We start from the raw sequence: 22,964 nt of genomic DNA, 5'->3' as shown, positions 1-22,964 counted from the left end.
ATGTTAATCACAGGTGTCAAACTGGTGGCCCTCCAGCTGTTGCTGAACTACAAGTTGCATGAGGCATTTGCAAGGCTGACAGTTACAAACATGACTCCTACAGGCAGAGGCATGATGGCACTTGTAGTTTTGCAACAGTTGCAGGTCTGTCAGTTTGACACCCCTGTGTTACATAGTCTGGTTGAAAAAAAACACATGTCCATCTAGTTCAATCAATAAAAAGGAAAAAATAAACAATTTCTACAGTCCTATATGCACAATCCTATACCAGCAGTTGATCCAGAGGAAGGCAAATAAACCTCAGCAACGCATGATCCAATTTGCTCCTGCAGGTGAAAATTCCATCCTGATCCCCCGAGTGGCAATCTGATATTCCCTGGATCAACTTTATCTATAAATATTTGTATCCAGTTATATTATGTGCATTTGGGAAATAATCCAGGCCTTTTTTAAAACAATCTTCTGAGCTGGCCAGAACCAGTTCTTGAGGGAGTCTGTTCCACATTTTCACAGCTCTTACTGTGAAGAAACCTTTAAGTATTTGGAGATTAAATCTCTTTCCTTCAGACGTAGAGTGCCCCCTTGTCCTCTGTGATGACCTCAGGGTGAATAGCTCTACACCGAGTTCACTATATGAACCACTGATGTATTTATACATGTTGATCATATCCCCCCTTAATCTCCTCTTCTCAAGAGACAATAAATTCAGTTTCTCAAATCTGTCCTCATAGCTGAGCTCCTCCATGCCTCTTGTCAGTTTGGTTGCCCTTCTCTGCACTTTCTCCAGTTCCCCGATATCCTTTTTGTGACTTGGTGCCCAACACTGAACTGCATATTCCAGATGAGGTATTACTAATGATTAGTACAGGGGTAAAATGATATATCTCTCTCTGGAGGTTTTACCTCTTTTAATAAAAGAAAGGGTTTTGCTCGCTTTGAAAACCGCAGCTTGGCATTGCATGCCATTATTAAGTTTATGGTCTACCAGAAGAGCCAGATCCTTCTCCACCATTGATTCCCCAGTTTTACTCCCCCTAGTATGTATGATGCAAGCATATTCTTAGCCCCCAAGTGCATGACCTTACACGTATTTAAAAATCCATTTTAGGCCTGGAGATTACACAATTATATATTTTCTGAGAGCAGACACCATAGAGAATAAAATAACAGTAGTTCCAATTTTGTATGTCACACGATATTACCGCAAAAGTCTAAGAAACTCAAACTTTCAGTAAAAACACACTAAAGTGAATTTTAGGGCAAACAAATGCAATAATTACATCTGTATCTACAGATTCTGTAGATACAGTACATGTTACTTAGTCTAAATAGCTGACTATTGTATTTCCAAGTACTTCTTTCTTAATGATTTTTTGTGGATCCATTCCATAAGGTATAATGCATACATTATTTGCCAGAGCAGTCTTTATTTTCATTTCCTATTATGCCAAAAAAGGGTTTGTAAATTGGATCCCCTTTCTCCTCACCATGGAGAAGAATGCATTTCTTAAAATCCTTTCTGCGGTGGTTGGCTTGTGTTTTTTTTATTTTTTTGCCTGGAAAACCATAGAAAAAATGGACGTCATTGAGTTCTCATACATATCTCTCATGTTTTTAATATGAACAAAACTAGAAAGGTTTGTAGATGCTAATTTTTTTAGGTGAATGGTGTGTTTGCTAAGGTAGGGTAACTTGCAGAGTATGATACTAAGGAAGATGGGTATTTAAGTAACTAATTGAGTATACTGAAAAAGCAAAACAATGCTTCGTGAAAAATGTTGTCTAGATTCTCTGCAAAATGTGATCTGATCTAATGTGTTAATTCCTATAACTTTGTTACCACATTGTAAATGTTGGAACTTTTAAAACCAGCTGGACTTGACCTGAGAGAAATGAGGAGAAGGCTTTAGTTGGACCAAGGCTCAGAGTCAATGATATTGATTTACTAAAGGAGTACAGCCTGTTCAGTTAGCAAAGTAATTGTTCACTGAGCTTAGCAAATTCAATGAAGTTGTGTTAACTTCAGTCATCCAATTATGTGCATGTTAAAAACAAGTTTGCTTTTGCATTTCCACTGCCAATGAATGGGTATGTAATGTGAACACAGAAACATTTAATTTGTTCAGGGAGTAGGGCCCTTTAAGAGAAGGTCCTGTCCCAAATATTACCCTGGGAGTGCTTTCGTCACTCAGCAGGCCTAGATTGGTGTGTATATATATATATATATATATATAGAGAGAGAGAGAGAGAGAGAGGTGTGGGAGGGGTCTAGAGTGGTTGAGGATCATGTTGAGGACGAACTCTTCTTGTAGAGAGACAACAGCGCCAAAAGAAATATGAATATCAGGGAGTTTGCCTCCCCTTTGAGTGCTGCTACCCCCAATGAGGGCAAGGGATTGTTTCCTCCAAGTAAAGAGTACAAAGAAAAGCTTGAACTGCACCACAGTCTGTGATATTATACTAACTGATCAAACAGCGGCTATCTAACAATGATATAAATATATCAATGCAAAAAGACAGTATGAAGAGACAGCGCTAATTGGAAAATCCAATTCCAAACTCTTGGATGTTAAATAAAATCAGTAAAGTGCAATCTAACCACGCTGTACCCAAATAATAGCTCTGAGGGTACATCTATATAACACATAAACTACTAAGTGTAGTGCAGCAACTATATAAAAATTCATATACTAGAAATAAATGTGCAAAAATCCATATACAAGTACATACAAAACGTGCAAGATTTAATGCATCAATACAATATAAATATCCTGTGAAAGTTAATAGTGAAAAACAAATCAAGTCCAAATCTCACAGAAAGTCCCACATATCCACACAGATAATCCTCGTATTCTTCTCTTAATCACCAAAAATAAGGTGCTCTCCATCACATTAAGTACTGGATAAACTCACCAGAGCCTAATGCTGGTAAAGTTTTAAACCAGCAGTTAGCGCACACCATTTTAAGAATCACAATTCTCAGCTTCCATCCAGCAATCACTCAAGAGGATTGTTCCATATGCAAAGACTCATAAGCAACAAGAGGGAAGAGAGAGGAGTCTCCCATAGTGTAAAACCATTTTAAAATATTTAATTATAAAAAGCAAACATTTATCATGTGTCTCCACTGACACAAGTAGGCATGTTAGATCATGAACAGTGTCACCTCCAGAGACTCCAAGCTGTGAGCGCAAACGCAATGTGTGTGGTGACGTCACATCCAAACCTACGCGTAGGGTAGGGTTTGCACAGCACTTGGCACTGTAATGAGTTACATATGTATGAGTTTTCAGATACTTGCATATGGATTTTTGCACATTTATTTTTAGTGTATGAATTTTTATATAGTTGTTTGTTGCACTACACTTAGCACTGTATGTGTTATATAGATATACCCTTAGAGCTGTTATTTTGGTACAGAGTGGTTAGATTGCACTTTATTGATTTTTATAACATTCAAGAGTTTGGAATAGGATTTTCCAATTAGCACTGTCTCTTCATACTGTCCAAGTAAAGAGTGTATTGAAAATAAAAGACTGTAAGGACACTTGTTTTCTCTTAACGGAGAACTGTTTAACATTTAATGTTGGGTGTACATCCTTGTTTGTATTGAAGAGATTCTGCTTAGCAAAGAATTTAAATTAAAGTGATTGTAATTTTTTTTTTTTTTAATAAAAAACATGTTATACTTACCTGCTCTGTTCAATGATTTTGCACAGAGCAGTCCTGATCCTCTTCTCCTCTTCTCGGTTTCTCTGCTAGTGCTCTTGGCTCCTCCCCCTGCTGAGTGCCTTCATAGCATAGCTGCTTGCTATGGGGCACTCACGTAGGCTCGCTCCTGAGCCTCACAGCTCAGCCCCGTTCCCAATCCCTCTTCATTGCCTATGCCCAGGCCGGCACAAAAATTATGCCTGGGCATTTTGGACTGAGCAGCCCCAAGCAATTTCCTTGGAGCCTGCAGGTGGAACACAAGAGTGACCTTTGCGACACTGGTAGTTCCGCCAGTAGTATCAGTAGGTTTTCATTTAATTTTTTACAACTTTATATTTTATTATATTTTAACTTTTTTGTAGGAGAGAAGGAAAAAGAGAGAGAGATAAAGGAAAGAGGGAAGGAAGAAAGAAGAATGAGGCGGAAGGAAGGAGGGAAAGCAGGAAGGAGGGAGAGAAAAAAGGAAGGAAGAAGGGAGAGAAAAAAGGAAGGAAGGAGGAGAATGAGGGAAAAAAAGAAAGGAAAAGAAGGGCGAGAGGGAGAGAAGCAGGAGATAAAAAAAGAAAGAGAGAAGTATAGAAAGAAAAAGAGAAACAGGAGGCAGTGAAGGAAGAAAGAAAGAGAGAGAAAGAAGGGGGGAGAAAAGACACAAGGCTGCCAGGGAGTGTTGATCGGGCAGATAAAGGAAAAGGAGAAGGGGAAGCTGTCTCCTCTCCCGTCTGTGGTGGGCGGTGAACTGTCAGCACTGGAGACAGAATATGCTGACAGATCCCCCGCAGCACTGTAGGAGATGTGGGGGGGCGGCTGCGGGGGGAGCCCACGGCAGCAGGGGATGGATAGGAGGGGTGGCTGGGTGGCACACAAGGGCACCAAGAAATGCATGGTCTGGTTACTCTGTGCCGCCTGGCCGCCCCCTTATCCCGGTGGCCCTGGCCCACTGGGCAAATGCCCGGTGAACCCTATGGCCAGTGCGGGCCTGCCTATGACTGACAGCAGTGGGAGCCAATGGCTCTCAGTCTATGAAGAGGGAGAGAGAGGAGAGAGAGCCACTGCTCTCATGCACCTGTCTGGATCAAGATCAGGCTCAGGTAAGTATAACACAGGACTGGGGGGGGGGGCTACACTCAAAATGTTTTTTACCTTAATGCATAGAATGCATTAAAGTAAAAAAGCCTTCAACCTTTAAAACCACTTTAGGCAACCAAATGTGTAAGATGAGGATGGGGAGGTGCATATGGCCCCTGTGGCAGTAAAAGATTTCCAGTGCCTGGGCTCTATGAAACATGGCAAGTTTCTGACCCCATGGTACTGAAATAAGAGGAAACACATTGCCAGTTCCAATGAGCTGCAGAGATGGAGGTACCTCTTACATGGGAGACAAGCCCCCCTCTAAAAAAGAAAAGTCTACTCCTGTAGTATATGAACATTACCATCTAAGACTTCTCATCCTGCTGTGACTGAAAAGATGAGCAAGTCATGTAACATGAAAAGATGAATGAATCTTATAACATATCAATGACCACTGATGGCTTACTTCAACAAGTTGGGAAATTCATTGGATCTTTTCTTTTGCCTCTTCCAATTATTAGTGTTGGTGGCATCTTCCATTCCAGCCTGACACTTCTTTTATGGGATGAATGAATGGCAAATGTGAACTGTAGAACACACATACATTCTAGAAATTATTTTTGCCCTGAAATGCCAAAAGCAAATAGATAAGTCTAGACCCCACTTGGAGCTGTCTTCATATTGACCATTGGTGCTTGGGGAAGTGATTTACTAAATCAGTAATATTCACTCTTGGTGAAGTAGACTTGTGGATGTGTCAGACATCCAATTGTGCCAAAGCTTTGCTTTTTTTTAAAATCCTTTGCACATGTACTGTATTTTTTTCAAAAATGGCAGGTTTCCTTTGCTATCACTATAAACCTCACCTTTGGAGTCTGTATCAAATGCCATCAAAGAGGATTCTATCTTTAAAGGTTCTCCAGTTACACACATATTATAGATACAGTATTTCTCCTGTTATTTTAAGATGCACAAATCTATTTGTGCTCCTAATCATATCTGCTCTCATAATTAACCAGGATTATGATTTTCATCAAATGGTTCACATAAAACATTGCATTTTGGAAGTCTTTAATCTCTGTTTTCCTTATAGGTGATTTTGTAATTGCACAAATAATATAATCTGTTTTGCATGTAATTATAAATTCATGATTTAGAATTAACCTTTTAACATATATGTACTGTGTAATCAACTATATTTATCACTGTTTTCAGCGAAAAGGAATATATACTAAATTATTAACCATCTGTCAGCCTAGAATGTTCCTAATACTGCAGTCCGTTAACTGGAACCAGTGGAATATGATAATACAGCTGCCTGAGTGTACTTGCCAAGTGGCTATGTATTTTTCTGTAGATGTGTATTTTCTTGGTGACAGTCTGTAAATTAAAGGCACATTGTTTCAAAATGTGTTTATCTGCTCACCATATGCTATACAATAAGATTGTACATTGCCTTAAGAGCTACCATTGACTATGTAGTGCAAGAGCCTGCCTTGATATTACTTGAATGGACTGTATAGGTTTGTCCTTTTTTCAACCATTGTTGTTAGTCTGCATGCTTTTTCTCAGGGCAGGTTACCTTGTGGTGGCAACAGTGGAATACATCTGTGTAAGGTCTGGTGGCATGTCCACTTGTAGTTTTGATTAGTGGAGAATGTAATAGGGTATAAACTCTACAGAACAACTGTGAGACAAAGACAGAGCATTGTCAACCTATAACAGAAAATGCCTTAACAATGACCATGTGTCACCAGGTATTATTTGAAAAAAAGCTGTAGATTGTGTTAAAATAATACCTTTTAATACTTCCATGATGTAAAAAATATTAAAAATTATATTTTAAATTCCATTATCATGTTAGAACTTATATGAGATTTTAATGATTGGGCTTATACCTTGCTGGCTTTAGCAAGAGGCACTTGGAAAATTGCTGTATGGTGATAAACAAGGCCATGGATAATGTGGTACCACCAGTCCCCCTGTATGGGGCTCAGGCTAGAAGGGGAGCCCAGGCAATTGTGTGAACAAATGTAAGCTGGGAGGGTGATCGGCTAAAAGCTGTCTTCTTCTCCTCTCCATCCCGTGGCACACAGGGCAGCCTGGGCCGCAGGGGGAAACATATGGTGCACAGGGAGGGTGATAGGTGCTGTGGGGGGGGGGGGTTACTGGAACTGATCCCTATGGCTCTCTCTGCAGCAGCGGAAGGCTGGCTTCTTCTGCTCTCCCTCTCACTGGCTTTCATCTGCTGCAGAGAGAGCCATACGAGGAATATGTTCCAGTAATTGTCCCCCTGCCCAGGCCCCCTGTGTGCCCCCACCCCTGTAATCCTGCCAGCTTCTCTGCTATCCTTCCTACTGGCAACTGCAAGCATACAATAGGATATGCCAGGATGGAGAATGGGGAAGGGTCCTGTAAATTTGTCAAATTTTTTTTCCAGTAAAAGTTTTTTATTAAAGACTGCAAGGTATACAATCAGGTATAAAAGTATGAAAGTGCATATACAGCATGCAGAGAGTTAGCAAAAACAACAACAATGGTATCTCAAGTTCACAAAAAGAAGTATTGAGCACAACACACAATATGACATCAGAGTATGGTACCCACACAAAGTGGTAAAACATGCCCAATGGTGTGGGGAAAGGCTGAGAGAAAAAAAGGGGGGTACATGGGGGAGAAATGAAAAGAAAATAAGGTAGTTGGTGTAATCTGTTAGAAGACCCACAGTCCAAAACCAAAAGGAAGAAAAGCTGAAGAATGATAAAGCTTAAACAACATCACCCTGTGCATCGACCCAGCAACACCAGATCATAATTAACTTGTTTGGGCAGTTCCTACTAGCATAGGTTAATTTGTACAAATGAAGGGTTCCATTAATTGCCACTTTCCAGCCACGCACAATGGGGGGGGGGGAGAGACCTCCAATGCAAAAGGATTTCTCTATGTGCATAGGAAGCAGAATAAAACACAAAATATTGTTTATGTTTAGTAGGCACTATACCCTCCAGAAGATCCAGTAACCATATGGCGGGGTCCAATTGAAGAGAAAGGTTGCCCACCACATTAATGGTATTCACCACACCACTCCAAAAGTGTTGTATAGCCGGGCAGAGCCAGAAAACATGGAAATAAGTGCCAATTTCCGTTTCACAACTAAAGTAGGTATCTGAGGTCCAGGGGCGGACTGACAACTCATGGGGCCCCCGGGCAATAAGAGATAATGGTGCCCCCTGTGTCTCTGCCTACACTCAAGCTACACCCACACAACACCCCACCTACATATTGCAGCTCAGCTGAATAGAAAGGGCATTAAAAAAATTATAAATTTATAATTATAAAAAAATGGCATGGGCCACCCCCCCCCCCCAAGATCCATTCCAGACCTTTATCCGAGCATGCAGCCAGGCAGCTCAGGAAAGGGGGGGGGACAAGCGAGCGCAATAACAGATGTGCCCCAAAATCCATACCAGACACAAAGGGCTTGGTAGGGATGGAGGGGGGACCCCACACCGTACTGAGCTTCAAATAGGGCAAATTGTTGGTGCCGCTCAGCTGGTGCCTCTGTGAATGAAGTTGCTGATTTATTTGCCGTGTCATGAGGTATAGTATCAAAGGTTATGACGGCATATACAGTTTTCGGGAAAGCATTGGCTAATAAGTTTAAGTGCAGTTGATATGGTCAACTGACTGAAAGAAACATTAGGACTTTGTACAGGATTGCGACTTGGAATAAGAAAACGACTTCTGCAAAAGTGACTGCAGATCTCAATCTCAGTCTTCACGTGACTTTTATAGCAGTTGTTTTCTTATTCTGGATCACAATCCTGCGTAATGTCGTTTTGACCAAAGGACCCTTTTAGACTTGTGCATTGTGGTTATAGGCCAGGGGTGGGCAAACTTTTTGACTGGAGGGCCGCAATGGGTTCATATATTGGACCCGGGGCCGGACCAAGAGTAGATGAAAGATGTGTATGTGTCATCCATAGTAAGTATAGTAATATTCCCCCATACTAAGCATAGTAATTAATCCCCCATATAGTAATTCATCCCCCATATAGTAATTAATCCCCCATATAGTAATTCATTCCCCATATTAATTCATCCCCCATAGTACTATGCCAAGTCCCCCCTGTGTCAATTCACTTTTTGCTACATTTGCTCCGCGCGTTCCTCTCGCCGTGTTCCCGCGTCGTTCCGGTCTTCAGGGTGGACTGTGAGAGGAGCCTAGCTCCCTTCACGTTCGTCACGCTGCCCTGCCTACACACATCCTGACAGCCAATGTATCCCGCGCCGTTCCGGTCTTCAGGGCGGACTGTGAGAGGAGCCTAGCTCCCCTCACATTCGTCACGCTGCCCCGCCTACACACATCCTGACAGCCAATGTATCAAGTTCCGCGGGCCGGATTAAAAGGTCCGCCGGGCCGTAGTTTGCCCATTGCTGTTGTAGGCAGTAACACGCTTAGTATGTTTTAATGTGTTGCAGTGCAACTTATTTTAAGTGGCACCCCAACACACTAAAGTACAGTACTGTGTTCCAAGCTGGTCCAAATGAAATGAGCTATGCCCTTCACTAACAGATGTGCTTGCTGTCAGCTCTGTATCAGCTACATACAGTATACAGCTCTGTGTTACAATAGTGGTATGGGGATTTCCCATCCTGGAACAAAATCGAGTCGGACAGAGATCTGCTCAGTTATTCACAGGAAGTTTGTATTCTCTGATTGGCTGAGGTGGAGATAGGGACGTTATTGGCCTGCCTCTCCACCTCATTCAAACAGAGGAATCCTTGTATTCATTCAGAGAATACAAGCTTCCTGTGAATGGCTGAACAGTTCTCAGTCCCACTCGATTTTTTTCTGGGATGGGAAATCCCCATCCCACCATCGGAACACGGAGCTGTATACTGTATGTAGCTAATGCTACATTTAATTTATACAGTGCTGACAGTAGGCACATCTGTTATTGAAGCATATAACTCATTTGTACCAGCTTGGTCCAAACAAACTAATTTAAACTGACAGAAAGCTGGAGATCAGCTTTACACAAAAATGTCTGATATTCGGGATGTTTTGGTGCATTGGCAGCCCATTAATTTTAATGAACTACTTTAACACATGACATGATAAAGGTTAACACCCTGTGAAAATGTTAATGGGCTCTACCCAAAAGGAGAAAGGTCCACTTTAAGGCTTTGTCCTCCACTCCGTGTTAAGGATTATCACCTTTGGGGAGCGGGTACCCCATTTTGACAAGTACCTGCTCCCACTCCTGCTGCAATCTCCTAAGCGATCGGAAGCAGAAGTTCTTCTCCCCCCTGCAGTCCTCTGGGGCATGTGACAGATCCCAGAGGACTGCGGGACCATTCACACTGCACAGTGGGCACCTGGCTGCAAACTGTCACAGCTGAGTGGCCACACTTAAGATGCCAGCGCCAAGGACAAAGGATGACTGGTAAACCCGGCTATGGTGAGGACACCGCTGGATCAAGGGGCAGGTGAGTGGCTTTTTTTTAAAAGTCAGCAGCAACAGTTTTTGAAGCTGCTGACTTTTTTATTTTTTTTCAACAGACTGGAGCTCCACTTTAAGTCCTGCCCATCTCACTCTTTTGGCCACTGAGTCAGATCAGCAATTATTGGGCAATATCTTGTGTCACAATTGCAATAGGAGAAGAAGAAAAATTATCTACGGCCCTGTGCATAGAGACGCATCAAGGTTTGTTATTTCATACCTAACATCGGTCACTTGTTATGTATTTTATGCAAGTGACAAAATGCATATTCCAGAAGGAAAATAGCCTTTGCTCATGTGGTATGAATGTAGATGTTATAATCTCATAAAATGATAGATTTAAATTATATAGACTGGATGGTTCCACCAGGAGTGTGAATTCTGTGAAATTAATCTGTGTAAATCTCCTTTGTGCACACTGAGTGTGAATCCCAAGCCTGTGAGCTCCTGTTGTATGTGCTGACTGTTTATAGGATTAGACGTGTCAATGTTGTCTTCTCACTCAATGTGCAGTGACTGTAGGTAATGAGAACATTATAATGTAAAGCTGTGCATTCATTAATAAGTAACTGCCTGACAGTTTAGTGGCTCAGATATTCTTTATAGTCCCTCGCTTGTTTTTTTTAAAGATATAATAATATTTCAGTACTTTTTTATTATGAGTAAAGCAATTACTTGCAAGTCCATGGGGTTTTATCAGTAAATTATTGTGCACTGTTGCATTGTAGTTTGCTTTCTATGATTAAAACAATGCTTTTCAGAACTGAAAGGTGACTGTTGCATTTGTGTGAATGCTATGTTGTCAACTACAGAAAGCTCTAAACAAACAATATTGATGCCAGAAAAAATGAAAATTTACCAATGGTAACAATAGATACTTCAACAGCCTGTGTAAACATAATGGAACCTTATAGAAAATTATCATTACTGTGCATACATTGTCCCCAATGATAATAGATACTTCAACAGCCCATTTAAGCATACTGGGACCTGATAGGAAGTGATAATTATATCTATTGTTTCCAGTGGTAACAATGGATACTTCAACAGTCTGTATAGGTATAATAGAACACGATAGGAAATGATATTTAAATCTCTTGTTTCCAGTGGTAACAATGGATACTTCAACAGTCTTTATATGTATAATGGAACCTGATAGGAAATGATAATTATATCTATTGTTTACCGTGGTAGCAATGGATACTTCAACAGTCTGTATAGGTATAATGGAACCTGATAGGAAATTATATTTATATTTCTTGTTTCCAGTGGTAACAATGGATACTTCAACAGTCTGTATAGGTATAATGGAACCTGACAGGAAAGGATAAATATATCTATTGTTTCCAGTGGTAACAATGGATACTTCAACAGTCTGTATAGGTATAATGGAACCTGACAGGAAATGATAAATATATCTATTGTTTCCAGTGGTAGCAATGGATACTTCAACAGTCTGTATATGCATAATGGAACCTGATGGAAAGTAGTTACTGTTCATAAACTTTATTACCTAAACTTACAGTTCAGGGCTGGTATGTGTGACGTCATTGCATTGCTACATCGGCTTGTGTGTTGCCAACCGTGTTGAGCCTTTGTCCACGCTGGAACCATCAGTTTGCCATATTGCTTATGTAAGCATACTTTTTATCCTGTATTGGAACTTTCTTTGAATGTCAACTGTGGTTTTTAATGAATAAAGATCCTTTTGGGCATCCTTCACTATGTGTGCAATCTTTTTGTCTTTGTCCACCATTTGAGCCTGTAGTGCTACTACCTCCACCTTTTTATGGTCCAACCATTTTGGATTACCATCCTCTATGGCTGCTGGTCTACTATGATGAGATTGTGATTGCACATCTTTGAGTTGAGCGTTCTATGACCATTTATAATTTTATGGTACATCCTGTCTGGTAAGAGGCTCTGACATCTACAGTCAGGTCCATAAATATTGGGACATGGACACAATTCTAACATTTGTGGCTCTATACACCACCACAATGGATTTGAAATGAAACGAACAAGATGTGCTTTAACTGCAGACTGTCAGCTTTAATTTGAGGGTATTTACATCCAAATCAGGTGAACGGTGTAGGAATTACAACAGTTTGCATATGTGCCTCCCACTTGTTAAGGGACCAAAAGTAATGGGACAATTGGCTTCTCAGCTGTTCCATGGCCAGGTGTTTGTTATTCCCTCATTATCCCAATTACAATGAGCAGATAAAAGGTCAAGAGTTAATTTCAAGTGTGCTATTTGCATTTGGAATCTGTTGCTGTCAACTCTCAAGATGAGATCCAAAGAGCTGTCACTATCAGTGAAGCAAGCCATCATTAGGCTGAAAAAACAAAACAAACCCATCAGAGAGATAGCAAAAACATTAGGCGTGGCCAAAACAACTGTTTGGAACGTTCTTAAAAAGAAGGAACGCACCGGAGAGCTCGGCAACACCAAAAGACACGAAAGACCACGGAAAACAACTGTGGTGGATGACCGAAGAATTCTTTCCCTGGTGAAGAAAACACCCTTCACAACAGTTGGCCAGATCACGAACACTCTCCAGGAGGTAGGTGTATGTGTGTCAAAGTCAACAATCAAGAGAAGACTTCACCAGAGTGAATACAGAAGGTTCACCACAAGATGCAAACCATTGGTGAGCCTCAAAAACAGGAAGGCCAGATTAGAGTTTGCCAAACGACATCTAAAAAAGCCTTCACAGTTCTGGAACAACATCCCATGGACAGATGAGACCAAGATCAACTTGTACCAGAGTGATGGGAAGAGAAGAGTATGGAGAAGGAAAGGAACGGCTCATGATCCTAAGCATACCACATCCTCAGTGAAGCATGGTGGTGGTAGTGTCATGGCATGGGCATGTATGGCTGCCAATGGAACTGGTCCTCTTGTATTTATTGATGATGTGACTGCTGACAAAAGCAGCCGGATGAATTGTGAAGTGTTTTGGGAATATTATCTGCTCATATTCAGCCAAATGCTTCAGAACTCATTGGACGCCGCTTCACAGTGCAGATGGACAATGACCCAAAGCATACTGCAAAAGCAACCAAAGAGTTTTTTAAGGGAAAGAAGTGGAATGTTATGCAATGGCCAAGTCAATCACCTGACCTGAATCTGATTGAGCATGCATTTCACTTGCTGAAGACAAAACTGAAGGGAAAATGCCCCAAGAACAAGCAGGAACTGAAGACAGTTGCAGTAGAGGCCTGGCAGAGCATTACCAGGGATGAAACCCAGCGTCTGTTGATGTCTATGCGTTCCAGACTTCAGGCTGTAATTGACTGCAAAGGATTTGCAACCAAGTATTAAAAAGTGAAAGTTTGATTTATGATTATTATTCTGTCCCATTACTTTTGGTCCCTTAAGAAGTGGGAGGCACATATGCAAACTGTTGTAATTCCTACACCGTTCACCTGATTTGGATGTAAATACCCTCAAATTAAAGCTGACAGTCTGCAGTTAAAGCACATCTTGTTCATTTCATTTCAAATCCATTGTGGTGGTATATAGGGCCAAAAATGTTAGAATTGTGTTGATTTCCCAATATTTATGGACCTGACTGTATATGTGGAGATGGAGTTTTCTCATATTGTGGTGTATTGTCGGCTCTTAGACAGCACTTGATATTCTTTGGAGAAGAAGGGACTGTATTTGTCACTTGAATTCAGTTTTCACATGGACACTTTTCTTTTATTTCTATTCACTGGATGTTATATATTATGATTGATGAAATATTCACTATGTTATAATCATGTGTTTTTAATTGTACATTTACTTACTAACACTGTTATCTGATTTTATTTTTTTTTCACTTGGTGTCACAGTGATTAACAGCTGCTTTATATTGTGTTTTTTCATCTTAGCGCAGAGATATTATTTATTTTATAAACTCACAGTTCTGTTTATAATACCAGCAGCTCTCAGTAGACAGAGACATGTAGTTACTGATTTTAAATGCAGCTCCACCTGCTGATGAAATGTGGCATTGTGGTGTGACCTAAATTTGTGACTATATGGCAGAATTAGCTAGATACTCTAAGGCATGCTCCTCTGATGTTGGTGCTTGATAGGCTAATCCAAATGTAAAACTTGGTCTTTCCAGTTGTCTCAGCTTAAGAAGTGATAGGAGGGTGCAGGACCTGAGAGGGAGACTAGGGTTTTTTCTACGTGTCAGTGTTGGGGATCCACTATACTAGAATGGTCATATAATGCTTGAGGAATATGAATAGACCTGCCATACTGTTTGGTTATAAAGAGAAAAATGTAAAAATTTTGTTTTTACAGCTTAAAATGTCACACAATGTTATACGGATGAAGTCATGTGAAGTGTTTTGTATACTGGTTGTACTTGATCTGTGTGTACAACTCTTCTCACATAAAAAGTTTTTTATTTAAAAAAAGAAAGAGAGAGATAGATAGATATGCTAATCCAACCTTATTTCTCAATCCTAAGCAAAAATGGGTTTGAACAACTAAGGGAGTAGAGGATGTTCACTTAGAAATGTGACTGTTCACAAAAGGGAATGATAGTAAATATGGTAAATTTCTCAATCATAAGTGAAAAGGACAAAAGGATTTTTGCTATCACATGATTGGTTGATTGATACGAACAGATTTTCATCTTACTTACATTCAATTTGCAAAGTGAAAAGGTGATTCCTTTAGTAAATCATCCTCAGTGTCTCCATCAGAGTCTTTAAGAAGTACAAAATTTAGAGAGCCATTCAACTAATCTGTGTCCACCTAAAATGAAACATTGTTTAGTAATGGCTTTATAAATAGCAGCCTGATTTGTAATGGCATAACATAAAAATAAAACTTGTTAATACTGATACTCTTTTGCCTTCTTGTTTTCATTTGACCAAGAATATTTTGCTCTATTTTTCTACCCAGGAATATAAATTTGATCGATTTGTTGAAGATGGTAAGGAGAAAACTACATTCTACAAAAAGGACAAAAAGCTAAAAACTTTCCTGATGCCATTTGGTTCTGGAAACTCCAAATGTCCTGGACGTTTCTTTGCCCTGAATGAAATCAAGCAGTTCCTTCTTGTTCTCCTTGTGTACTTGGATATGGAGATAGTTGAAGACAAGTTTGTTGATTTAGATAACAGTCGTGTAGGACTCGGAATACTTCTGCCTAATTCTGATATTGGTTTTCGCTACAGACATCGGAAATGTGACATTTCTTAATACCATATCTTTATTTTATTGCATTATTATTATTCTTTGAACAAATGTATTTAACTAAATTAGTCTCAGAGGTGTGTGAGCATGTCCTGGGAATACTTCTTGAAGTATTTTATGTTAGAACAGTGTCTGCTACAATAGTAGGTATAGATGTGGCCCTTGGGGCTCAGAGGGTGTAAGGGTGTGTCTTACTCTGGGATTTATGATTGCGTTACTACTTGATAAGAAAACTCCAATCATTAATCTATCTGACTGTAACAATGGCTTTTTCTCAGGCCTACTACACAGCAAAAAAAATTATGCATTTATTCAAGAATGATTATGCAGTACCCCAATCACGTGATTATTGTTTGCTTCTGCTATTTATCAGGTCTGATTGGTGGCTGTTGCAAGAGTGCATCACATGGGGCAGTTTATCTGATGAATATGGGAGCTTTTTGATCAAGCGATAACAAATGTGTAGCTGAGTTCCAGCATATAAGAGATTTATAATCACATTGTTGAATAGTGAATATACACACACAGTGCTGCAAGAAAAGAACAAATTAGGCAATGAACAAAATAATGTAATCCTCTGCTAGTCACAATCATGAAAATCTCAAATGTAAAACTAGCCATACATGCAAAGATTCTTCTTGTTCTGATAGATTACTTCATCCAAATTAAACAGCACGGATGGAGGAATCTCCTCTGCTGGCCATTGTATTCATCAGCTGGTGGGACCTATGGCTGCTTAATACCCAAAAAACTTTCCATCCGGCTCATTTGGAAAACATTAGTTGAAAAATCAGCTTTTGTATGAGCTGGAAGGGCCACCCATAGTTCAGATTTTTGCTAATTCAGCTGGAATCTGCCAACATTCAAACTTTGTATAGGTAGCTTTACTGAGCCTGAGCCCCTAAGAGATTAATCCGACTGAAAACTTAAAGTGATAGTAAACTCTTCTTTAATCGTTTTACGTACAGGTAAGCTTATAATAAAGCTTACCTGTAGGTAAAATGAATATTTCCTAAACGTGAATTTTAGCCCTTTCTGATAGCTGGTGCATGTGCTCTGAAGGAATGGCATACCCGTGCTGTTCCTTCAGAGCACTGTGTCATGGCCCAGGACTTCGGCGCGCATGCATGGGAGTGACGTGATTGCAGCTCGGCCAGTCAGCCGGCAAGAGCTCACGAACCCGGAAGAAAGACTAGGTGAAGCCCCAGGGAGCCATGACAGGGCTCCGTTGGAGGGCTTTGTTTCAAGGTAAGTCCTTCATAATGTGCTAATATGCAATGCATACTAGCATATTATGCCTTTACCTTGCAGGAGATAGTTTTTTTTTTTTTTATGTGGTCTACTACCCCTTTAATATAAATCTGTGCTGAAATGTAGTTGTAGTGACAGAGGAAGTTCTTGCACAGGAACAATTTTTTTCTAGATATTTCTTGGTTTACTGAAAGTTTTTCTATTATATAACTGTTGACTTCAGGACCTGGTATAACACATTAATGCCCATAAAGAACAAATTCAGATCCTGATTTTTTTTTTTTTTTGCAAGATGCATCTTCCTGCATATGCTCTAGGTGCTAGAACTGGCCCTTTGCTGATTTTTTTTTTTTTTTTTGGGATCCTATCAGAACAGCTCCTAATTAGAGAGCACTTTGACTGGCCAGTGATCATGTGGCAAAACATTAAGATAAAAACATCTGCTTTGCTCCTTCATCTTCAAGCAGAAGGGTAATTGTGCAAACAGCAGTATGTTTGATTAGATTATAGGATATATATTCATACATTTCAGCAACCCCTCTCAAAATCTAGATAAAAACAGAATGCAATGATTTGCAAATCTCATAAACCCAAATTTTATTCAGAATAGAAACTAGAAAACATATCAAATGTTTAAACAGAGAAAATATACCATTTTAAGAAAAAAATACCATAATTTTTGCATTGATGGCAGCAACACATCTAAAAAAAAGTAGGGACAGGGCTAAGTTTACTGTGGTGTAGCACCCCCTTTTCTGTTAACAGCACTCTGTAAACGTCTGGGAACTGAGGAGACCAGTTGCTGGGATTTTGGCAAAGAAACATTGCCCCATTCTTGCCTGGTATAGGATTCTAACTGCTCAACAGTCCTGGGTCTTCTTTGTTATATTTTGTGTTTCAAGTATTTTCAATTAGTGAAAGGTCTGGACTGCAGGTGAGCCAGTTAAGCACCCGGACTTTTCTACTACAAAGCCATTCTGTTGTCATAAATGCAGTATGAGGTTAAGAATTGTCCTACTGAAATATGCTAGGCCTTTCCTGAAAAAGACATTGTCTGGATGGGATCATAAGCTGCTCTAAAACCTGGATGTATCTTTCAGCATTGATAGTGCCTTTCCAGGTATGCAAGCTGCCCATTACATATGCACGAATGTTCCTCCATATCATCAGAATGCAGAATTTTGAACTGTGAGCTGCTAACAAGCTGGAAGGTCTCTCTCCTCTTTTGTCTGGTATGACACGGTGCTCATGGTTGCCAAAAAGAATGTCAAATTTCCATATATCTGACCACAGAACAGCTTACCACAGACCATTTTAAATGAGATTTCTCCCAGAGAAGATGGCGGCATTTCTGGATTGTGTTCAGATATGGCTTCTTCTTTGCATGTTAGAGCTTTACCTTGCATTTTTGGATGCCACAGCAAACTATGTTCACAGACAGTGATTTTTGGAAGTATTCCTGAGCCCATGTATTGATTTCCATCACAGAATAATGCCTGTTTTTCATGCAGTGCCATCTGAGGGCCTGAAAATCATAGGCATCCAATACTGTGTTTCATCCTTTTCCCTTTCGCACAGACATTTCTCCAGATTTTCTGAATCTTCTGATGATATTATGTACTGCAGATGATGATATATTTACAATCTTTGCAATTTCATGTTGAGGAACATTATTCTGAAATTTCTAGACAATTATTAGGCTACTTTCACACTGATCCATAGCAAAAATGTGTCAAATATATATATGTGTGTGTTTTGGCTCTTTTTTACTATGTTTGCAGTGCATTTTTTTACAGGACATGTGACTCAAAAACTTCACCAAAAAATGCAACATTGGCGACTTTTTGATGCATAGTTGCAGCATTTTCCATTGATTTCAATGAGGTGTGTTTTTTTACTGCACCAAACCTGCACTAAAAATGCAGCAAGCAGGATTTTAAAAATCTGCAGCGGGTCAGTGTGAAGGGTTTTTATAGCAATACATGGTCACACATTTTTCTCTTGCATTTTTTAAAATAAAAAAAGCAGAAGGAAAACAGATGAGTGTGAAAGCAGCCTTAGACGCAGCTAAGCCAACTGCAGATTGGTTAACCTCTGCCCATCTTTACTTCTGAGACACTCTGACTCTGTAAGATGCTCTTTTTATACCCAATCATATTACTGCCCTGTTGCCAATTAACTTAATTAGTTGCAAAATATTCTTCCAGCTTTTCCTTTTTAGTACCACTTACTTGGCCAGCTTTTTGTTGCCCTGTCCCAACTTTTTTAAAATGTGTTGCTGCCATCAATTTCAAAATTACCTTCTTTTTCTCTTAAAAGGTACATTTTCTCCGTTTAAACATCTAATATGCTTTCTGTTTTCTATTGTGAATAAAATATGGGTTTATGAGATTTGCAAATCATTGCATTCTGTTTTTATGTAGATTTTACACAGCGTTCCAACTTTTTTGGAATTTAGGCTGTATTAAAAAAACATAATTTGAAGTCATCAGAACAATGCATTTTGGCATTTAGTATTGTAAATAGATATAATTTGTCAATATGCGTTTTTACAACGTAGAAAATTTCCATATATGCACTGTACTGTATTTGTGATATAGTGAAAAATTTTGGATTTAGTTTTAGTTACCCCTAGGGTTTTATCATTAAAAACTGCTAAACTAGGAAAATGATTTTTTTTCTTTAAATTGTGGATATTGATGAATGAAAAACAATAAAAATTATATTAACGTGGGATTATTTAGGCTTACATTTCTATCTACATTACAGTATAGTGAAGCACGGAGCATCATACTGTACTGTTTAATCATGCCAGATATTGTTAGATATGTCTATTTTTTTGTATGTGTGTACCTCGAGGTCCACTATTTTTTCTCAACACAGAGAAAAACGTCTGGAATTCAACTGATGTAAAGTGAAAGTTCTGTTGGGCTTTAACACATCTTGGAGCAGCCAAGAACCTCTTGCACTAATTTTGTGTGTACTCTGGTGATGCAATACACAGTTGTTGCTACTGAGTTTGTAAGGCTGGCCATACACTATACAATTTTCTGTCCAATTTCTGCCCAATTTCCTTTAGATTTACCTTCAACTATGTAGTGCAAGAGCCTGCCTAATTGGATACAATTGAAAGTGTTGTTTGGGTTTGACCTCATATTATATGGTGTTTGGTAAATCTAAACCAAAAATCTCAAGAAAATTGTATAATGTATGGCCAGCCTTAGATGTGATGTTCTTGAGATCACAAATTGCACTAATTTGCTCTGGTGTGCTTAATTGCCCAAGTGTGCACAAGCCCCTTGGATGTGAACAAACTATGCTCTTCAGTGTATAAATATATACAATATACAGCTCTACAATATTTTTACAAATGGTTTCATGCAGATATTCCTGTGCATATTTCCTCTTTTTAAAAAAATCACACTGTATCAATAATTTACCATAAAGTGATCAGTGCTTCATAATAAAGTGCCAAAGAAATGTAACAACAAAAGTGTCCAGTGCATTAATTAAATATTCTGTGCTGCAGTTCATTCAACAATCAGATGCTTGTTGTTGATTCTATTAGAAATTGCTATCAATTTAGTACAAATGTGCTCCACAACACCCGTCTCTCTGTATCGCCACCTCCACACCAGTGAGAATGCTCTTTAGTGCATTTGCTATGTGTAATGATCATACAAAAATAATTCCAGGTCAGGAAAATGTGACTTGTAAGTCTTAAGCCAGCCATAGATGGTTCGAACTATGTATGAGCAGGCTGAATGAACCAAGTTGATTGATCAATCAACTTGGGTACAACCAGCCTGACAAATTTTACATGAGATTATTGCTAGCGGCTAGTATAGCTGTTAGAAATAATCACTGTCTTCTCCCCACTGGGGTCAGAGAGTGGCTTTTCAATGCTGCCTTAAGTCACTGGTCTCCAAACTGTGGCCCGGGGGCTGGATGAGGCTCTTCCCTAGCCTTTTTTCTAGCCCTTTGAACAGTTTAAGGGAACTCTTTTATTTGTATTTCTGTCTATCCAGCTTTGCTTGACCCCCCACCTGGAGAATAAAATGGTTGCAGAAAAGAAATTCACTCCCTGTATGAGCTGCTTTAGAGATGCTGTCAGGTATCTAAACAAACCAAAGCTTCACTTTCCTGCAATAGAAAAAGTAGTATTCTCAGATATCTTGTGGCCTGTGTCTCTCAACATCCCTCTGTCCCAGCTCCACAGCCTCCATCAGTAGCTTTGGCATTCAAATTTTCCAAGTGTGTTGAGTGCCTGTGTCCTGCTGTGGTTCTTTTCTACAACGCCAACATCAGACCTGTGGTAATGTAGCAATGGAAGACATGGGTATCCGAAACTCCCAGATATGTCAAATGCCAAAGAGAATGCTAGAAACTTTAGCACAGGAACAGAGGTAACGTCGGAAGCAGAGCTCTTCTAATGGAGGGAACTGCCATTTTGGTTTGCTTAGAAACCAGGCAGAGTCTCTTTAACTGCAGCAGAGAAAGATCAGGTCTCCTACCCTCTTGGTACAGGGCTGTGTTGTGTAGAAGAGCTGTTTAAATCTCAGAACTGGATAGACAGAAATACAAATAAAAGACTTCCCTTAACCACCTCCTGCCCGCTGTATAAGGTAATGAAAGGCGCAAGGCGGTTCTCTTGTTCTGGGAGGACATCATATGACATCCTCCCACTCGAATCGCATGTGCGAGTCACTGGGGGTGCGCAGTGCAGCGATTGGTGGTGCACTGTGTCCCTCGGACACAGCGGATTACCAATCAATAGAGCCAAAGATGTCGGCTCGGTCATGTGATCAGCTGTGTCCAATCAAAGCTGATCGCATGTAAATAGGGAAATGCCGGTTATCAGTATTTCTCCCCTCACAAGCTCACAAGAGGAGAGCCGGTAATTGGCATTCCTCGGAGGGGACATGTACACTGATCATCAGGGCACTGATGATCACTGTGCCCTGATGACCAGTGTAGCTCCAGCAGTGCCACCTGTCAGTGCCCATCAATGCCAGCTGTCAGTGCTCATCAATGCCACCTGCCAGTGCCCATCAGTGTCACATCAATGCCACATATCAGTGCCCATCTGAGCTGCCTTTCATTGTCATCTATCAGTGCCAGTCAGTGCCACCTATCAATGCCAGTCAGTGCCACCTATCAGTGCTGCCAATCAGTACCACCTATCAGTGCCAGTCAGTGCCGCCTATCAGTGCCCATCAGTGCTGCCTATCATAGCCGCCTAACAGTGCCAGTCAGTGCCGCCTATCAGTGCCATATATGAGTGCTGCTTTTCAGTGCCCATAAGTGATGCCTGTCAATGCCCATCAGTACCACCTACTAGTGCCCATCAGTGTCACCATTAAGTGCCCATCAGTGCAGCCTATCAGTGTTCATCACTGCAGGCTCATTAGCGCACATCAGTGAAGGAGAAAAATCACTTATTTACAAACTTTTATAACAAAAATTAAGAAAAATTTTTTTTTTTTTTAATTTTCACTTGTTTTTGGTTTGTTTAGCAAAAAATAAAAACCCCAGAGGTGATTAAATACCACCAAAAGAAAGCTCTATCTGTCTCCAAAAAATTATAAAAATTTCATATGGGTACAGTGTTGCATGACTGCGCAATTGTCATTCAAAGTGTGACAGAGCTGAAAACTAGCCTGGGCAGGAAGGGGGTATACGTGCTCTTTAGGTAAGTGGTTAAACTGTTCCAAGGGCTGGAGAAAAGGCAAGTGAAGAGCCACATCCAGGCCCATAGTTTGGAGACCAGTGACTTAGGGCAGCATTGAAAAGCCACTCTCTGACCCCAGTGGTTAGCCCCATCCACACATGATCATGGACTTTCCTGCCACTTGGGGCCCATTAGCACCATAATCCAGTGTACTGTTGTGTTGGCATTGTCATGCATTGAGGTGGGTTGCGTTAGGGAGGTTCCCCTCATTTCCTGTAAGAACCAAAAGTGAGGGGAAATCTCTGGCATGGTAAAAAGACAAAAAACAAAGATATTTTAAGTGGTTGTAAACCTCTAATACGAAATATGAACAAAGCATATCCCTATATCATGTGTACTTATCTCAATACAGAGCACTAAGTGTAATTTCTCTCTGCTGCTTCTTTCCTCTGCTATCCTGATTCACATGATTCACTTATGATACCAAGGGGTAAAAAGGTGACAGAGGAAGGAGCTCCAGAACACAGCCTGTGATTGACAGCCTCAGATC

General features: G+C 40.1%; 1 protein-coding gene across 2 annotated transcripts in view; it reads left to right on the top strand.

Moving 5' to 3' along the window:
* The window catches only part of CYP7B1 (cytochrome P450 family 7 subfamily B member 1), a 319,348-nt gene extending 299,112 nt beyond the window's left edge, over nt 1-20,236 (top strand). For both annotated transcript variants that reach the window (XM_089685329.1, XM_089685328.1), the window contains exon 6: nt 15,199-20,236. In XM_089685329.1, coding sequence (XP_089541455.1) covers nt 15,199-15,498 — 300 coding nt within the window. In that variant the 3' untranslated portion in view covers nt 15,499-20,236. The remainder of the gene's footprint in view (nt 1-15,198) is intronic.
* The last annotated feature ends 2,728 nt before the right edge of the window (nt 20,237-22,964 follow it).

Source organism: Staurois parvus, unplaced genomic scaffold (genome assembly GCF_062004578.1).
Source record: "Staurois parvus isolate SC_StPar_1 unplaced genomic scaffold, SC_StPar_1.0 ptg000371l, whole genome shotgun sequence".
In the NCBI taxonomy this organism is placed as follows: domain Eukaryota; kingdom Metazoa; phylum Chordata; class Amphibia; order Anura; family Ranidae; genus Staurois; species Staurois parvus.
Note: the sequence above shows the minus strand (reverse complement) of the source record. Positions and strands in the feature narration are given on the sequence as shown.